The sequence below is a fragment of the Tauraco erythrolophus genome, chromosome 6 (genome assembly GCF_009769465.1).
Source record: "Tauraco erythrolophus isolate bTauEry1 chromosome 6, bTauEry1.pri, whole genome shotgun sequence".
Classification (NCBI taxonomy): Eukaryota; Metazoa; Chordata; class Aves; order Musophagiformes; family Musophagidae; genus Tauraco; species Tauraco erythrolophus.
In genome coordinates, this window is record NC_141470.1 from 18,871,427 (window position 1) to 18,891,187 (window position 19,761).

Sequence of the window (19,761 nt, forward strand, 5' to 3'; positions counted from 1 at the left end):
TTTGCTGGTGGCTATAAGTTGTTGATAGAAAATAGCATAAGGCTAGCATTAAAAAGAAGTTTCTGATTATGGTCATTTCTACTATGTCCTCACTTGGGTTGATTAGTGGTCTGCCACAGGTTATCTCAATATAGTGAATAAGATTGCAAAATACTATTCCAGATGTGCAAATGAGATTTTTTTCAGGGGTTGACATGATACATGAGAGAACTTATACCCCCAAAAGTCAAGACAGACAAGTTGTTCTTGTGTTATATATAGGGAAAGACTATGGAGTCTCCTTGATATTTCACAGATGTACCTGGTCATTGTTCTTCAGAGTTGCTTGATTTCTAAATTAATATTTTGTTTTCTTCCTACCTAGTGTTGTTACAATGGGAAATAAGATTTGTGTACAGTTTTGCCTTGCCCATCACTGCACGTTCCAGTTTAGGGCTGGCATCTTCTGAGAGCAGTTGCGGAAAAGCATATGAAACCTGATGGTAGTGTGGGGAATGTGAGCTCAGGAAGGATTTGAATAATATAAAACTAGTCTATATGAAAGAGTCTTATATAATTTTCATATTCATTAGAAGATTATTTTGGACATGTTCAGAATTTTAAACTAGGCTAATTTTTCAGCACCTAAGTAGACACATTGATTTCAGTTGTTGAGGGAAATTTCACACTAAATGTATTTTCTTCCATGTTTTGCATGGAAGCCATAGCCATCTACGTGCTGATCTCATGTCAATATGAGCAAGTTCATTTGATCTTCATTAAACAGAAATACTTTCTTAGGCTAAGTGGGAGCTAACAATATGGGAATTTTTGTTTCGTGTTTATTTTCACTTATCCACCCCTTGGCAATCTGGTTTGAGGCTGAAAGAGTGAAAGGGACAAAAACTTGTTATGCTTATAACTTCTTTTCCTCAAGTTACTGGGAATATTGGCTGCTTCTTCTGACTTTTAGAATTGTAATCAGCGACAAGAAAAAACTGCCAAAGGGATGTTCTCAGAAAATTAACTCTATTAAAAGTTCAGCTGGAAATGAGTGCAGTGTCCAAGCCTTTTATATTTGATTAATGACTAAAACTTTTAAATAATAAATTCCATAAAATAATAAGAAACCATCATTTGCATAAAGAACGAAAAAAATGAGCAAACTTAGTAGCAATTAGGAATTTATGTTCATGCTATGTTACTCAGCTTTGCTTGATTGGTTCCTTTGTCAAGAATGTCCCATTTACCACTTTGGGCTGCTCTTAATGGAAGCATCCTTTTTATGTGTGCTAAATGGAGAACAGCAGTAGCAGTAAGTAAATAGGGTGTTCTTCCCTTTTGGATATGTGTAACAGATTAAGTTGGCTTTGTGCAGTGTGAACAGGTCTGTACTACTGAGAATATGAATAACGTTCGTTTCTATAATTGCTAACATCTGGCTTTCCATAAATCTGTTAAATTACATGGAAACAGAATTAGATTTCTGTGTCATAAGTAAAGCAATTACATGGAACTCTGTAGGCAATGTGGCTTTATAGTCATCTGTGAAATCCTTTTAGTTTTGAACTGTGAAAGCTACCCTTCTAATCTGCACTGCGATCCTTCTACATCTCGTATATATGCTATTTAAAGAGCTCTTAATATGGTAGGGGAGAGAACACCGATGATGCTTGGTGAAATCACCAAAGACAAAGTGAATGCTTCATTTATACCTTTGTCCTTAACACAAGAATACCAGTCAAAGTCTATTGAAAGGAAAGTGAGATATTTTAAAGACTATTTTATATTTACAGTAGCTGTTTGGATATAATTCATTTCATACCAGTTCATTTATAGATCTCTTCATGTCACTTTTCATGGTTTTCACCTCCTATGATACTCTGGCACTTGTTAAACAATGAACTACAAGTTTTAATTTCTCTTAGTGCAACACCTTTTACACCACTGATAGTGGACCTTTCAAGTACTCAGTGCTGAGCTATGCATTAGAGCAATAATGTTCTTTTTTGGCAATTAAGACTGTCAGGGCAGCAAAATACACCATTTTGGGGGAAGCCTGTGTGACGAGCAATTGAATCATGCTGTCAGGCCACTGAGAACACCTCTGTCAAACGACTGGCCCACAGGTTAGCCCAGGAGTGAAGCCCTTCTGCAGTATAATTACCTCCAGCTTCCCTTTGGGTCTATAACCAAAAAGAGGATCAGCTATTTTCTAGCAGCCCAGGCTTCTGACTTTGTTGTGCAGGTTCATTTTTGCATTTGGTCAAATTCAAGGGCACTATCACTTTTCCACTTCCGTTTCCTGGACTATTTGTGAATTGAAATCAGGAATTTTACTAACCAGGTCAGAGGGAATTTAGTGATTTGATTGTTACAGAGTTTCCTTCAGCAGATTGAGAGAATTGAGAAAGTCTTTTTAAGATCTGGCTTTCTGAGGAGTTGACTCATGTACTCATGGCACTTGTCTAAAAAGTAGGGCAACTGGCCATCACATCCCACCTAAATTAGACTTTAGGTAATTTTTCTGTCTAAATTCTATTGAATTTTAAATGTGTTGTTTTAGAGAGGAATTAAAAATTCTCTTGGGTAATATTGAACAGTTAAAAATTTCATGCTAGCAATAAGGTCATTTTAAATAGTAAGTGTGAGGGTTCTTCCTTGTGGTTTCTGAATTCATATAAAAATATTCTGGAATTTTCATGACAGAAAGCATCACATACATCTAAAGGATTTTCTTCTTCATCCTTCCTCCCACTGTTGCTTACAGTTTTATTGTTCATGTTGGAACAGGAGACACACACCAGTTGACTGGTATTTTATCTGGACAATCTGTCAATATATTGTTTAAAAAGAATCCAAAGTTATTTTCTGAAAGAAATACCTGTTTTTAAGAATGTGCTTAAAAATCTCATGATTTTCACTGCAAGAAAAAGAATGCTGCATTAACTCCCTAGATAAATTCATATTGCATGATTATATTTTACCCTCCGAAAGCAATTTTAATGGGATATTGTAATTCACTTTTCTCTAGTGTATAATGTTTTCTTTTGTTACTTATTTCTTTGTGTCATTGCTGAATCATACTTTTCCTGCATATCTTTGTTCTAAGACTTAAAAGGAAAACCTGTATGAGGTGCCTCTGATTTCTTTTTTTTTTTTTTTTTTAAAATTCAGTTGTATCTTCCAGCAATGGGAAAAGGACACAATTGACCATTTTTAGTATGGGAGATGTTGATCATGCTAGGGACTTACGAAGTATAGTGCCCTTCTACTTTGGTGTAAAATCCAGAACAGAGAGTGGTCTAACTGACAGGAAGTCACTCAGATTGTTCACTAGTTTCCAGTCACTGGGAAATCACTGTACACCCTTGCCTGAAGGTTCAGATTCATCATTGATATACAATGCCACTAGCTATGTCAGACTCAGCATTTACAGTTAAACCTGCTGGAGATAGTTTAAGAATTCTTGATGGAATCAAAACAATCACTGAAGAGTAACCTAAAAAAGTTAATGTTTGATGTCTAGCAAGTAAATATGGAAAATATGAGAAAGGCAGCACCCTCTTCCACCTGCAAGGCAGATGAGCAATAATTACTTAATACAGAAATAAAATCTGATCTGTGAAAAAAAATGTACAAAGCATTATAAATCTGCTGTTTTGCAGATATTGATGAGTGTGCCTTGAAGACCCACACCTGTTGGAACGATTCAGCCTGTGTGAACCTGGCAGGAGGGTTTGATTGCCTTTGTCCTTCTGGACCATCTTGCACTGGAGACTGTCCCCATGAAGGCGGCTTCAAGCGGAATGGGCAGGTGTGGACCCTGAGGGAGGACAGATGCTCCGTTTGTTCCTGCAAGGTGAGATCCAGCTGGTCTGGGTTTCAGAAATCCTTTAATTCTCTGGACTCATGTCAGAAACCCAATATTGCACTGCCACTGGTGTTGGCAAAAATATTAGCCTAAGCCTGAGGCACTGAGGAAAAAGGTAAGCTTTGCTGTAGGCACAGAAGCTGTGATGGGGGAAATTATGCTGCAAAGTCATCTTTTTTTCTTCTGTTTCACGACCACAGACACAGCTGAACAATTGCTAATCCTGCTGAGCTTCTACCATGTCACCTTGTGGGCCAGAGCCACTCAGAGCATGCCTTGATGACGGTCTTTCATTACCCTTTAACACAATGTGCAGGCAATTAGCATGCTTACTGGAAATGTTGAAAACTGTTTTCAATTTCTCCTTCACATGAATATGCATCTCTCTGAACAAGTAATGTATTCAGCCATCTTCCTGTTGGTGATGTTTCCCTTTACTTGGAATAATGTGAATTAATTGAGTGAGAAGGAAGGCCTGAGCATCAGTCAAAAGTTAGAGGACCTAGCAGCAGGCGTTTAATTTCCTCAAGTGAAGAAGGGTGAGAGCCAGCTTTCTCCTTCTCATCCCAGCTTGGCTGTGTTGGCAGCTCCCCCACTTGAGCAGTGCAGCACTCTCTGCATCTTTGGAGAAGCTGTGCTTACTATAAGTAGATCTACCTTAGAGTTAAAACTTAGATCAGTGTCTTGGTGTTTTCCCTTGGAAATTGTCAGTTCTTTTCTGAGTAGGGTAACCAAATTAAAAGAACATTTGACTCTGCTTTCTTTGTTTTCACTAGTTAAAAGAGGAATGCTGTCATTGAATTTAGAAGAATTTTAGAAATGCAGCAATCTTAGAAATGGTTGATGGTTTATGTCCCCTTTGACCTGATGTCTTCATAGCACTGGTAAAGCTGTCCTTAGACACAGCAGAACACTATTGGCCCTTGCATAAGTGTAAGTAAAATGAGCTATGAGAAGCTGAACATGGAGCATGAGAAGCAGTAGAGGGTTTGAGAGGGACAAGGGGAAAGAGTTGTTCTGAAATTGCAAGAAACCGATAAGCCTCATCATTTCTGTATTGCAATAGCATAGCAGATGGGAAAATCAAGACTTTAGAGTGAATAGAACCTGCAAAGTACACTGCTGTTTTGGGCTCAAAAGGGAATATGTTCTTGTTAGTTGCTATATTTTTTGCTTCAAGTAGCCTCAAGCTCCCTAAAACTCCTCCCTTCAGAAGCTGAAGTGTACAACTCCACTGAATATATATCAAGCCTTTATTGTAATCTTGGGGAACTGGCTGGCTTATGAAAGGATTTCCAGTCATTGGAATAAACAGTTTAATATATGTGAAGACATCTGGTCTGCCTTTGCAGAATTATAACTATTAGTATTCCCATTTTAGATTGCTTGTAATTTGGTTTATTTGCCATTTCTTATTGCACTTGTTTCTTATGTTGAATGTTCTTATTAGTATATGAAAATATACAAAATGATTAACTTGTATATAGATATTTTACACTAAGCCTTGCACTGTTTGTTGCTATGATTCTTGCTTTATATCTTCCTCACTCTCCAGTTTTTTCCTCTGTGAGTTAACATTTGCATTTAATTTCATTCCAGTAGCTGCCTGGAATGAAGAGCCAAATTCTTGTCTGTACAACAGGGAAAACAGGGAGAGCTCTTCCTCTGTCGTATCCCAGGCAGGACCTAGAGTCCTCACCTAGTGTTTACTGAGATGTATTTCTATAAATTGTGATAGCTTCTGATACACCAGACTACTTCTCAAACCTGCTGCAGGACTCTATCCTTTTCATGTAGTCGCACGGAGAGCTGGCCCTCCTTGACCTTTTTGCAGCCTGCTGAGTTTTCAGTGAGGAAAAGGGCAGAGTGTAACTAAATCATTCCTTATACTTCTTACTTGAACTTTGAAATGATCCTACTCACTTGTTTTATCTAGGAGACAAATCATCATTTCAGATTTAAAAGAATTGTTTTCTTTTAGCTTTTCTTTTGTTATGGTTATTTTAGGAAAGGTCATGGGTGTATTTTGTGCATTGGCTGAAACACATAGATCTCATCTTGAAAATATTTTAACTTAAAATCTGGCGGAAGGGAAATTAAATACCTTAACTTTGAAGTTCATTAAGTAAAGTTATTTGTGGACTAGGATACTATGGAGTATGAGAAATTACATTACTTCAGTTATATAATGAAGCAAAGTGTCATTATTGAAGCACAGGGCATTATTTCAGTGTTTTATCAGACCTAGTCTCTTCAAACCATCCTCGTTCATCGGAATGAATATGAAGTTTACAAAAACATAAATTCTCAAAACAATAAATTACTGTAGTACCCTAAGTATATTTCATGTGTCTTCTACAGGCATCTTCCTGAATTCTCGTGGATTTAATACACAGTCATATTTGAGACTGGTAGAAATTTTAAGGGAAGTGGGGAGCTGTTGCTCTCTCCCATGAAAAAACTAAGCCTGTCTGTACAGTCTGGCTATATCTGGGCTTTTGAGTCTGTCCTCTGATTAAAACAACCCTCCATTCTCTGTGTGAAAAAAGCCTGGAGGATAAGCACAGCATTGGGAACAGGTGGATGTGCCAAGGTGAAATGCGTTCCTGAGGGTGAGAACAGTTTGGTGGTTTGGTTTCTGCAGGGTCTGATTTCTGTCCAAATTGGCTTTGGGGCTCTGTGGAAACTTGAGTCACCCTTTTACAACTATCCCCTTGTCTGACAGTTTTTCCTTTGATAAGGATAATTTTGTGTTCATACTGCTGATGCTTATGAAGCATGTAGAACTGATTCAGTGAGGAAGGTGGGGAGCAAGAGGTACTAATGAGATACTATATGCTATTACCCACCAAAAGAAAATAAGTTGCTTTCTATGTATTTCTCAGTTTCCTATATATTTCTTAATGCTACTGTAGAGCTGCAAAGATGCAAGTGAGATGTTGACACATAAAGGCCTTGTGTCACTGCAGTATAGGAATAAAAACGTTTTTTCAAAGGCATGGAACTAATGAGGCTGTAGATAAAACACAGATGCTTAAAGAATAAAGAGATAACAGTGTATTATCATTACCAAAAGGTCTCTGGCAAAAGCATCAGGCTTTGTCAGTGTTCTGAAATACAGAGAGCAAAGGCAACGTAAAAGGTTAGCTGCTCCCCAGAGGTAACAGCACAGGAGCTCAGAGAAGCGCAGAACTACCAGCATGGTCACCAGCTGAAAGGGGAATTTGAAAACTAATCTTGAAAGCTTGGAAACAGAGTTGGAACTAAGCAGAGAGGGTATTGTTAGCCATTATTAATCAGCAGTCCATTATGGAGAGGAGAGAGAATGCTGTCGTCAAGGGCTTTGGGTTGCCCCGATGCCTGGTGCAACCCCATGTGCCTGGAGCTAGTCAGCCTGGCAGAGCTTCTGTGCTGAGCTGCTGCTTGAGGTCTGCCCTCAGCAAGGGGTCAAAGATGGTTGTGCTTTCCCACCTGCAAGAACTGAGATTTAGTCATAAGTCTCTGTCAGGGAAGGCTTTCGGCTTTCTTCTTTCACCACTTGCTGAAAGGAGAGGATGACTTCTTTCTTTGGTGTGTGTTTGTTTGTTTTGTGGAAAGGGTTTATTCTCAGCACTGGGACCTGGTGAGACCCGTGGCCACTGCCAGTCTCCTTGCCTTATGATTTACTCAAACTGCTAAGTAAGGAAATAAAGCTTGTTTATTCCTTCTTCCACAGCTAAAGCAGCAAACTAGCTACAAGCAGAGAATCCTTAGTTACCTTAATTTGATACAAAACTGAATAAAGACCATAGAGAAACCTAGTCCTGTGCCCTGTGGGTGGCAAAAGCAGTTCAGATCCATGATAACTTAGCATGTGTTCTACTTTTCCATAATTTTGTGTTCTCTTCGACTTTCCTTGTAAGGCATAAGAAGTCATTTTAATTATTCTTACAACAGAAAGTGATATTCTAATAAATTCAAAACTGTGATGAAATGCATCAGTGACACTGACTGACAGGGGTTTTGTGATTCTCTGGTGCTGCTTTTGTACATGTTGCGTTGTGGCCAAGACTGGCTTTGCTTAAAAACAAGAGCCAAACACAGATTCCTATGTCAAAACACAAACAAAACAACCTCCTGTGCTCCATGCTGTGGTTATGGCTATTTCATCTGCCTGTGGCAGACACGTCCTGGGCTTCTGTGACTCTTTTTAGTAATCACTTTTTAAAAGGATCAAGAGGAAATAAAATCCCTTCCTTTAATAGGTATCCCTTTATTTGATGGCAATGAGAAAGACTTTTCCTCCTTACATCAGATACAGGTTTTTAGACTCTGAACAAAGTTCTGATGAGAATATGGAAAAACTGCAATGAAATGTGTAGAGTTGTTTTAGGAATTGTACAGTTGTGATCCAAAGCAGAATATAGCTTTGTTCCTCTCACAGCTCTACCTTCAAATTGGCTGCATGTGACACTTAGCTTGAATAAAGACTAATCCAATAGCTAGCGGTCAATGCAAAAGAAGTTCATGTCAAAACTTTTCAATAATCATCCCATTGCTAACTATGATATCAGTTCTCAGTCTACATGTGGCATATCAGCATGTTGGCTCACCTACAGAAAGGGGTATAATTTCAAGCACTATATTCCCTCTAATTTTCATAACTGGAATTAGAATCAATTTGTTTTTCTCTGATGCGAAGAGGATATATCCTTTTCTCTTTACATGCAGAAGCAATTCTGTTTATCTCAAACAGTTCTGTTTAATGGTCTTTAACAAAGTGGGCCATCCAATACCGTAAGCAAATATTTAACGAAATAATATTTTGGAGAGCCTGTGGAATACAGGCCCTCTTTAAAACATGCACAGAATTATAATGGATGATGATAAGTCCATTTAGCTTTAAACTGCTGTACTGTAGGTCCAGATGTGGAACAGAACCAGTGGTGAATAATGCCACTGTGATTTTGCTATATTGTGCTCCTATGAAGTTAAAGGGACAACCTTCATAACTTCAATTTATTTATTCCAGTTATTTTCTTCACAGTGATACAGTCAGTCAAAATAGTGCTAAACAAATATTGTATGTATTAGAGTGGCAACTGCTTAAAGAGTTCGTTGATGTAACCAATGAGATATGAAATTGCTTCACTGTATTTCTTCTGAGATATTGATTTCTTTTAAATTCAATTAGCTGGAGACAAGAAAACAGTATTCTCAGATTCAGACAGTATTGGATCCATTCATTGATAGAAATTGGGATGGTACTGGTATTTGAGGTATTACTTACCCACAGCTGTCAGGATCCAGTCCTTGGTGGTGATAACATCAACTACATTAAGAACTTAATATTTCCTCATATGTCAAAGATATGCCCTTTAAGATATCTATATGTATATATACCTTTTACATATCTATCTATCTATCTATCTATCTATCTGTACACACACCCTGTGGCCTTATCTGGGTTGCTGCCTGGCAGTTTGTGGTTGACGGCAGGGCAATGTCTCCTTGCAGGACGGGAGGATTTTCTGCCGGAGGACAGCCTGCGACTGCGAGAACCCCAACGCTGATCTCTTTTGCTGCCCAGAGTGTGACACCCGTGTCACCAGCCAGTGCCTCGACCAAACTGGGCACAAGCTCTACCGCAGTGGGGACAACTGGACCTACAGCTGTCAGCAGTGCCGTTGCCTGGTATGGGTAAAGAGTTTGAGAACGAAGCGAGAATAATGATTATGATTTTTAGCAAAGCATACCTGGAAGCAGGTTGTTGTCTCTCTCTTTGCCTGCTTTTCAGACTGGGAATGATGATAAAGCACTTACAGAGCACCAGAGAACTGAAAGCTACACCATCAGTTTTCCTTTTAGTACTGAATAAGTAAGTCTAATGAACAAAATGAAAAGCTTGACAAAGCTTGAAAACCTTGACCCTATATTAACTTATCATTAGTCGACTTTTGAGAATTTTTGTAAGGTCGTCTGATCTTTTGATGACTCTCAAAAAATTTTTCACGTGTGATGGATTTAGTTAGAGTTTCAGCTTTTAATTACATCAGCTGGTGTACCTGTCTCATCAAAAGGGATAATACAATATTTTTTCTTTTTAATTCAGAAAATGCTGTAAAAATGGAGAGCCAACACCACATGGTGAATTAGCAAAAATTAACCAAATGAAGAATGATAAAGAAAACTGAAATTACTAGACAAACATGCAAAATAAAGAATATTTCTCATTAGACACTGTACATTATTTCCCTAAAGCTTTAATTTTTGCACAGATATGCTAATTAGTGCAGCAATGAACTTCATTAAAATTATCAGTTGTCTATTTATAGCTGTCTGTGTAATATTGTCTTTATATATGATATTAATCAAGAGGTGTCTGAGCATCAGAAACAAATTACATTCAAAGCTAAGTTACCGTTAAGAGATAATTATCTATAATGTGCAGCAGTAAGTATCGTATTTTGTATTCTCCTAAGATATTTTATTTTAACGTTTGCGAAAGAACAGCAAGAAACGTTTGCAGCCAGCAGCGATGGCAAATATTAGATGTGACAAATTTCACAAGGGATACTGAGTTTGTGGTCAGCGGTACTTTGCCTAATTTTATGACTGGGTTAACAAACATACAGAGCTAAAAGACAGTGATGCACTAAATCAGTGCTATGTGTAAGGTTCTGTGCATTATCAACATCTGAAGTAGCATACAGAGTAGCATAATGCAAGTTGTAGGAGCCCTTCGCAGGTTAAGTTTAGACACACATGGCAATACTCTACAGAAGTGTCCTAATGATTCTCTCTTTTCCATATTTCTATCTACTAAACTGTTTTTTTTACAAAGCTAAATAAAAAAAAAAAATTAAAATTACTCAGTGGAACATAACTGCTGTTGCTCTAACAATTCCTTTAGGAGTTGACAGTAAAATCAATTTTGGCAGTTGCTAGTTAGACCGATATTCAGTGCTTCTCGAACATACTAACCTACATCTATCCACAGTGCTAATTTTCTATTTAAACAGTTGCTGTGACCCCACAGAGATGTTTATGTGACCAGTCATAGAAAGAGGGCATGAGTCTGCAAGGCGATCACTGCAAAAATTATAGTTTATGGAAAATATTGGAACTCAGTATTTAATGATGCCTTTAAAAACCCCAAAGAGCTCAAGTTATCCTGGTGTGATGATGACAGTGTTGTTGTTTAGTCAAAAAACAACCAAATGATAATCTACTACGTTTGGAAAACTTCGGCTCAGTATTCAAACGTGCGTTTATATTATCAACCAAACTGAGAGCTGATCCATTAAGTTTATTTCAATTTTGGCAGAATAAAACTTTTCCATGCAACAGGATGCGAAGCTTCTTGGTTGCTAATAAATGGCAACCAATTCAATGAGCTTTGCTTCAATTTTTACAGGAAGGAGAGGTGGATTGTTGGCCTCTTCTGTGCCCAAATCTAAACTGCGAGTACACAGCCATCTCGGAAGGAGAGTGCTGTCCTCACTGTGTCAATGACCCCTGTCTCGCTGACAACATCACCTACGACATCAGGAAAACCTGTCTAGATGGCTATGGAATCACAAGACTTAGCGGTGCTGTATGGACAATGGTGGGATCTCCTTGTACAACCTGCAAATGCAAGGTAGGATGGGCAAGGTAGAATGGTAATGGAAATGTACGTTGCTGCAGAAAATCAGTCGCTTTCTGCCCTTGGAAGCTCACATTCAGATCTCGGGGAAGTAAATGAGACCCGAGGGCAGGAGCCTACAGAAAACCCACACCTTTTGCATTTTGCAGGGTGGAAACAAAACAATTCTGTGCTTGTTGAAAATGTTGAGCGCAGACATGTAGCTTTCAGTGCAACTTTCAGACGTTCTGTCAGAGCACCCTTCAGGCATTCTCAGTATGAATCTAGGCTAATATTTTAATAATTACCTAGTGTGGACGTTCATGAAAATGTGTTTTATAGAGCTAGTAAGCAGAGCCAAAACCACTAATAAAAGTTTCACCAGCAAGTCCACAAGCAGAAACACATTGCAGCTTAGAGGTGAAGGCACTCCCACAACACAAGTGGAAAGGGAACATGACAGTTTCTGTTCCTTGATCTCATCAAGACGTATTTGATCCAATGGCTCTAATGCAGAAGTGCAGTCTGTCTCCCCTGCTCCGTGCAGTGATGACCCTGCCTCACTAATATCAGAGTTATGAAAATGTTGGTTTGGGTTATATAAAATGTTCTCTTCACTGTGGGAAACCAAGCTGTTGCTCCAGGGCTTTAAATTATTGAAGGTAGCTTTTCTGCCATTCTTCAGAGGTATTCCTATTGGATTGTGTTGGATTAAAAAAAGGAAAAAAATTGCTCATTTGAAGGTTTGGTGGTTGCTGTATTTTTAATACATAAGGTAGTTTTGTAAATGACTGGATGTTGCAGAAAGATATTTAACAATGGTTTTAACTCCAAAGCCATATGTTCCCCCCACCTCCCCATGCATATCTGCCATGAAACAAGAATCTAAATTACATGATTATTTCAGACAAACAGAAAGCTTCTCTGTGTGGATCAGATCAGAACTTTCTCCATTAACTTTCTTGCACGAGAGAAAATAAATCCAATCATCTTTGTTGCCATTGCTGTGCTGTATTTTATTGTGGGGGCCACTGAGTCTGTCACATCCAGTAGTTCAGGCCAGCTGAGTGCTATTTGGCAACGTCGGCCTCCTCAAAAAGCCACCGCAGTTGGGAGCGGTGAGGACACCTTGGGATGATGGTTTAAGCAGATTTTTATATGCGGTAGATGTGTCAGAGATGCATCCATCTCTGTGTGCCACCAACCCCTTTGTTCTTTGTGCTTTGTTCTGCGGAGGTGATTGACACCTGCTTGTTTGTCTGTGCAGAATGGGAACGTCTGCTGCTCGGTGGATTTAGAGTGTCTCAACAATAACTGACATAGTCAGACTGGACTGTGCCGAGGGAGGAAAACTGATGACGTTAACACCTGAAATGAAGTCGTATGCATTGGCGTTTTGTACAACAGACAATTACCAAAGTCTCCGCATGAGGAAGATGTTTGGGAGTTGCCTTTGGGACCTATCACTATGCTCATCCTTGCTAGCCTTGTCTGGGTGACTTACAGTACAGCGCATATAAGTCAATGGTTGTTAAAAGTTTTCAGTGTTGTAAATTACACACTTTTCCTGTCAAGACATTTGCAAATATGTTTAAATTATTTCATGGGTAAACGAATGATGTATTTTTGGTTTAATTTGTGTATTGACAACATGATAGAATTCAGCTCTTCTTACTTTGAATCTAGATTTTACAAATAAGACAGCCTGTTGTGATTTTTGTCCCATGATATCACATACTTAGTTCCAAGGTCCCTGTCAGATGTATTTATGAAAATATGTATGTATGTACAGTCAAATTGCATAGTACTTATATTTCATAGCTGTCCAATGTTTTAAAACATCCAAAGGTATATTTGATTGGACAGAATGGAAGTAATCAAAATAAGTCTGTCTTAAAAATTTATAAAATTAAATGCCATGAACTTAAGGAAATGGTAAAAAAAGCACTTTCTTCTCCAAACATGCGGAGCAGCAGCAAGGCTCCTATAGGGAGAAATGGAACTAAAACCACATTCCACTGTCAATCCAACACATATTTGGGAAAGAATCACCGGTCATTATCAGTATTCTGTTTTGCAAGAGAAGCTGCAAGTGCTGGAAAAGGGTATAATCCCTCTGGGTTGTGCAGTGATAAAACAGTCAGAGAGCCTTAAGATGATATAATTTAAATTGACTAGGTTAGAATTTGTTTTCAGTTGTCACATCATTGATGAATTCAGAATTTTTCCTTTTTTGTATTTACAGTAATAATGATGTCTGCCATTCTCAGTTACTGCCACCATAATGACAAAGTGCAGAAGCACCTGTACCAGCGACACATGGGACAGGAGACCTTAACACTTGGTAACTTTCGTTGCCCAATTAACAACTCAGAAACAGACTTTCTCTTTTCATGTTTTATAACATTAAAAAAAATTAGCTTTAAATTTACCGTGCATACAGTGTTGTTTAGTACCTAAGTTTAGACGGAAATACCAGTTAAAACTCTTAGCCTATATCGAGGTTAGAGTTTAGATTCACTTTAGTTAATGTCTATTTTTTTCATGAGGCTAGAAAGTTTGTGGCATTAGAACAAAAATATATTTCTGTGATGATGACATCTACAGCTTAAACATCACCTTTTTAACGTGCTGTTGTGTTTTGTTCTGCTCATCTGTGTAGTGTTTTTTGCTTTTTGTTTATTTAACTAAACACACTGAGTATATGGAAAAGAGTGCAGAAATAAGTATAGTGGCTACAGTTCGGAAAGTCTACATTTGTGAGTTTTTCATCGTTTCATGCAGAAAATGTGAAACCAATTAATAAGAATGAAGTGTGACTCTACAGTGAAAAAATTAGTTGTCTTTTAAACGAAGTACTACTATGTTTCTTAAAAGGGGACAGTGGCAAAACAATATAAAAATTACTTGCAATCATTCACGCAACTTTATTCTCATTTTCTAAACAGGACTTGTTTTATCTAACAAGTTTGTGTGGTAAAGTTGAATTTATTTTCTTAAAATGCCCCATTGTTTTCAGCTACTAATGTATTGATTATATTTGCATTGCCCTAATGATTGTATGATAAGGGAAACAGTTGTGTTTTATATGATACTCAAAGGATGTTTGTAAATCATAATGTCAGCTCATTTTGTATATCACATTGTAAAACCCAATGGTAATTCAGTTGGATGAGATATCCAGTGGGCTGAGATATAAAGGGGAATGATTTAAAACTTGTGGGCATCTAAATAAACTCCTATGTACAGATTGCTTTCCCTTAGTTTTATTAGCAGAGTTTTAAAACACTAGTCACTGTCCTTTCCAGACTTGAACTCGTGGTGTTGCTAAAAGGAGGAACAGTGTTTGCCCGGAGAGGTAGCGTCACAGTTGTAAGAAATGCTTTGTTTATGCTTACTCGGATGAAATTGTATATTCCAGTCTGTCATACACACCAATTCCTGAAAAGTCTGTGAATGGAATTAAAGACAGCGCAGGGACTGAAATCCATTCTTTTCCCATTTACCTTGCAGTAGTGAAGCCCTTTCCCAGGATGTCCACACCTTGTTAGGATCATATTCAACAGGAGCAAAGAAGTTCACATTTTTCCACTGCACAGACCAATTTTCTTCCAGAACCTAAATGCAGATTAATTCAGTAAAACCCTTTCAGAGCATTTTATACAGCATTATGTGTCATTATCTCCAGTGATACAGCTTGAATTGTTTACACAGTCAAAATATTGACACAGACCTGTTTGTTTATGTTGCATTTTAAGCAGTTACCCTGACTGTGATGAACTTTTCCTTGTGAAGCAATTTGATCACTAGGCACATCACATTTACCTTCATAGTACTCAGAAGCCACAGCCCCAGCTCAAAGAGCACATTGAGGAGGAAAACTGAATTCTCTGTGTTCCTCTGTGACCAAGGTAAGAACTTTCAAAACCTCCTTCTTGGTGAAATCCCTATTCCCTATAAACTTATGGGCACTACAGTGAAAATGCTGAAAATAAAATAATTAAGTTTATTATAATAATTTCTGAAAAATCTCCTCTTTGTTTGTGAGATGGACATTCTTTCTGCTCAGAAGACAAGAACAATAGTATTGATGTGAGGAGGGCTACCAATATAACTTCTGTGAACGGAAACTTGCTGCTAATTTAGGAACTTGGTCAAAACTCTCACTATAGGCAGCTGGAATTTTATAACTGTTTCTACTTGTTTATACTGTAAAGGAATATGTTCTCTGCATGTAAAATTTCTGATGACAAAAAATAAATGAGTGAGAAACAGAAACTGAAAATTCCAGCTCTGGTGAAATGTCTTTGCCTCCTCCTCTTGGCAAAAAGCTCAGCCTAGGTACTAAACTGAAATGGTGTATTGTGTCTTTCCAAGGAAGCAACTTCTCAGTTCTGCTCCCTGTTCATTTGCAAATTCGCCTACTGAGACAAAGCAAGTGCAAGTATTCTTTTATAGTGGCTCCTAGAGTCATGGACCACACTCAGCCACACTAGTCACTATTAAAGGCCGAAGAAAATCCAAACTATTCCCTACAAATGCTGTATAATATCTGCCTAGTGCAAAGCAATGTGTGGAAGATTTATTAGTGTCTTTGTATCGCCTCAGAGACCTAAATAACAACTGTCTTCCAGTAATACATCTTCTCCCAAGAGCTGTCAGAGGGTTTTCAGGTATAACTGTGTACAACATTTAATTAATAACATCTTTTCAATCAGATTGCAATGACAAACAAAATATGGTCTGTGGTTTTTTTTTTTTTCTTCCTGTGGCAGACAATAATCTTCTACAAAACAAAAGGTAAAGTGTCAGGAGTGATTACACAAACGGTGGAGTAGATTGTAATAGAATTAAATCATAACTCCTACGAGCAATATGGGAATGTCTCACATCTAATGGTACTTACATAATCATCATTAATGAGAGGATTTTAAAAGGGCCCCATGATACAGTTCAATGTAAAATTTTAAGTGAGTGTTGTGATAAGACATAATTGTTTGAGGAAGATATTCTGCCATCAGAAATACGTACCTGCCAACAAGCTCCTCTTAAGGTAGATCTTTGGCGCTTATCAAAATTTAAACTGGTGTAAGGAAGACTCAAGGTGGTATAAATCAAAAAAAAAGCAAAACCAAAACAACCTGGGGTGTCTGAATGCATCATATTTGGTTCTTCTCTCTTACTGGTAGAAATCAGCAATAATTCTGTTTCAGCAGTACCTCACACTGAAATTCTTTTTCTTCTTAAATATATACATGAGATGGTTTTATTTAAGTGGTTTGACTGGAATTGAGCAGTGTTTGGAAGCAATCCTTATCATGTTCTCTCTGAGATCAAAGTAGCTACAGCAGGATCTGGAGCAATTGAAGCTTCTTTCTTGTAGGTGCCTTTACCCTGATGGGGAGAAACCACCTCAGGAGAAGGCCCCGAGTTACCTCACCAGCCCAGCTGTGTTTGGGTAGGACTGTGGATGCAGCCAGAGGTTTTAGAGGGCTGAGATAGTATTTACCCTGGATACAGCAATAGATACACAGACCCTCTAATAGCGGCTCTTGGTTGCCATTCTCTGTTCTGTAGTTTCTTTCAAACGACTAGTCGTGTCATCCATGCACCGTAACGTATTTACCTTTCCAAAGCTCTTTACTACTGAATGCCTGTGTGGTTATATGGGTGTATGCACTTCGATGATGAGAACCTTAGAGGTTCTGCAGCAGATCACACCATTGCCCAAACGCAAAGCAGAGTCCAGAAGCTTATCATGAAATTAAACCAGAGTTAAAAAATCCCATTTTCTAATAACGCAACTGTCTGGTTGCGGTTTGAGTAGCCTCTAAATCTACATTTTCTGTCACAAGAGTTGCAAATGTATTTGATTTAATCCAGTGCTTCTTTATACTAGTGTTGACAGATTCCCTTTCACTTCAGTATTAAATATGCAGATTTGTTTTCCTACCTGAATATTATGCAAAATTCTCATCTGGGTCCTAGAATGCGCAGGCTTTGCTACTGTTGTGCTTCTGGACTCAAAGCAGGCATTTCTTTACTCGGTGTCTATGACATTAGAATCAGAGGATCACCAAAGTATGTTCAGGTAAGCACTAACTTTAAGGATAAAATCTAACCTGTTAAGGGTTAAGGAAAACCAAATATGTATTTTAAAAGTATATTTGCAGCTTGTGAAGGGGATTTTTCAGCCTGACCACAGGTTTGGCCATTTACTCACATTTGTATTAATTACTTCACTCATTAGCCACACATTTATTCTGTGACTTGTAGGGTAGAAGACAGCTTTGGGGTAACTACTGTATGAAGTCATCCCAACAAACAGGTTTTCGCGCAAAAACAGTAGTTAGGAACTATCACAGAAATGCCACCAGCACTTTGTCAAAATCAGAAGCAGATCTCTCTCATGTGGTCCTGGGCAATGTGCTTTTGCCATGTTTTTCTTTTTTTTTCACTGGCACAGCATAGCACGTCTTTGGAGAGCGTTTGGGCTGCTGAGACAAAATGCTATTTAACTGCCACATTGGCTTTTCTCTTATGCATGAGCTGCTGCTGCCTGTAAGTGCGGTGGTGGGAGGAGGTAGGTGCTGCGGGTTCGATGTACTGGGACCTGAGAGGGAAGCGCCACAGTGGTTGGTGAGCTTGGAGGGTCTGGAAGAGGCCCTCATAAAGCTGTTAGCAGCAAGATGGCAGCAATCACATGTTGATTCTTGATGAGTGAAGCAGAGCAATAAGTGCGGTTCCTCCCCTCTCCCCATTTTCCACCAAAATCAGAAAAAAGTCTTTGGAAGGTGTCTTCTGCTGGTGCTTTGGAAATGTCAGAAATGCCGAGAATGATCTGGTTTTCTGAGTGTATGGGACGGTTATGGAGGAGCTTCCCAGGACTGGATGGAAGATCTGGGACTGCATGGAAAACATGGAAGCAATTAAATGCATAACAAAGCAATCCTTTCCTCAGTGGACTAACTGATGACATCAACACGTATTTTTAAATTGTCTTTTGAATTTGGGAGTGTTTTAATCCTACTTGAAACAAAAAGCGACTGTTTTCTTCTTTACAGTTTTTTCTTGACTTTTCTTGATTCTTTTGTTGATCTCTCAGACCTTCCCATCACTACAGTCCGACAATCTGAACAGGGACTGAGCAGGTGACGTGAAAACTAAGCAAAAGAAATACTTGTTTTCATGCCTATAGTAAACAGGAAATTTGGAACCATAACTGATTGTTTTCATTCAAACGTAACTTTTTTTTTATACTAGTCATAGCTACAATTAATGTGTGGTCTGGACCTCAGTCTCAAAAAAACTTATTATTAAAGAATGCCAGACCAAAACAGTTACCTAACTTGCAGGCATAGCACCCTTAATTTTTTGTAATGACCTCTCGCTTAAATATTTCCTCTCTCAGGGAACAGGGGAACTATATCTCTTCCATTTGAAAGAATGACTCCAGACTGTCCCTGAGCTTGATCTGTTCCATATCCTTTCTGCCTGGAGTTTTCAGAACTGCCTCAGCAGTCCCTGAAAATGCATGTGGTAAACCAAGAACAGGGCTTTATCTGAAGCCAAGTCGATAGACCCGTAGAAGGGAGGATAGGTGAGCCTGTAATTGATAGCAGTCTCACATCAACCCTTAACAAAACCTCAGGCATCACCAGAAGGTATTTAGGGACATGCAGGGTGGTGTAAATCATGAATGCTGGCTGCGATTCTATGCCTGCAAAGTTCAGAGGCATTAAGCTGAAGGTTTTCATTTTCAAAGTATTGCTCAGCGCAAAAGTTTCAAAGCTGTTTCTCTTTCCGAATTAAAGCATTATTGTAAGCTATATGGGATTATGGTGTGCACATATATATCCTCTACAGTTGGGGGAAAAAGAAATTATCCCTGATGACCTTTTCACCTCTGAGTAGCCATCTCATTCTGTGTCACTTGTCAATGTTTGAGTTATTATTTACAGAGCAAGCTTGTCTAGTGTAAGTAATACAATTTCAAGTGAAAATAAATGTATGCCATCTATTTCAGGTGAGTTGATCCGCTACAAGGGTAGCAATGAGAAATGTCAGTCCCACATGTTCGAAAATTATACCTCAGCTGTGCTGAAATTAAAAGTTAAGCTTTAGAAAAGTGTGTGTTTTGAAAATGTACATTTTTCAGTGATCCTGGGGTTTCAGTGCTGAACTTGTGTTATTACTGTCGGTAAGACTCCAGCCTGCCCTGGACCAGAGAGGCCACTATGAAGGCAGATGCCCAAATAGCTAAAATTTCTGTAGTGTGGGAATAGATCAGGAGAAAAAGCTG

At 38.4% G+C, this 19,761-nt stretch overlaps 1 protein-coding gene across 1 annotated transcript in view; it reads left to right on the top strand.

The window, feature by feature from the left end:
* The window catches only part of NELL1 (neural EGFL like 1), a 299,689-nt gene extending 286,912 nt beyond the window's left edge, over window positions 1-12,777 (top strand). The window contains exons 17-20 of the mRNA XM_086613002.1: window positions 3,648-3,841; window positions 9,350-9,526; window positions 11,250-11,474; window positions 12,727-12,777. Of these exons, the coding sequence (XP_086469128.1) occupies window positions 3,648-3,841; window positions 9,350-9,526; window positions 11,250-11,474; window positions 12,727-12,777 (647 nt within the window). The remainder of the gene's footprint in view (window positions 1-3,647; window positions 3,842-9,349; window positions 9,527-11,249; window positions 11,475-12,726) is intronic.
* Window positions 12,778-19,761: the final 6,984 nt, after the last annotated feature.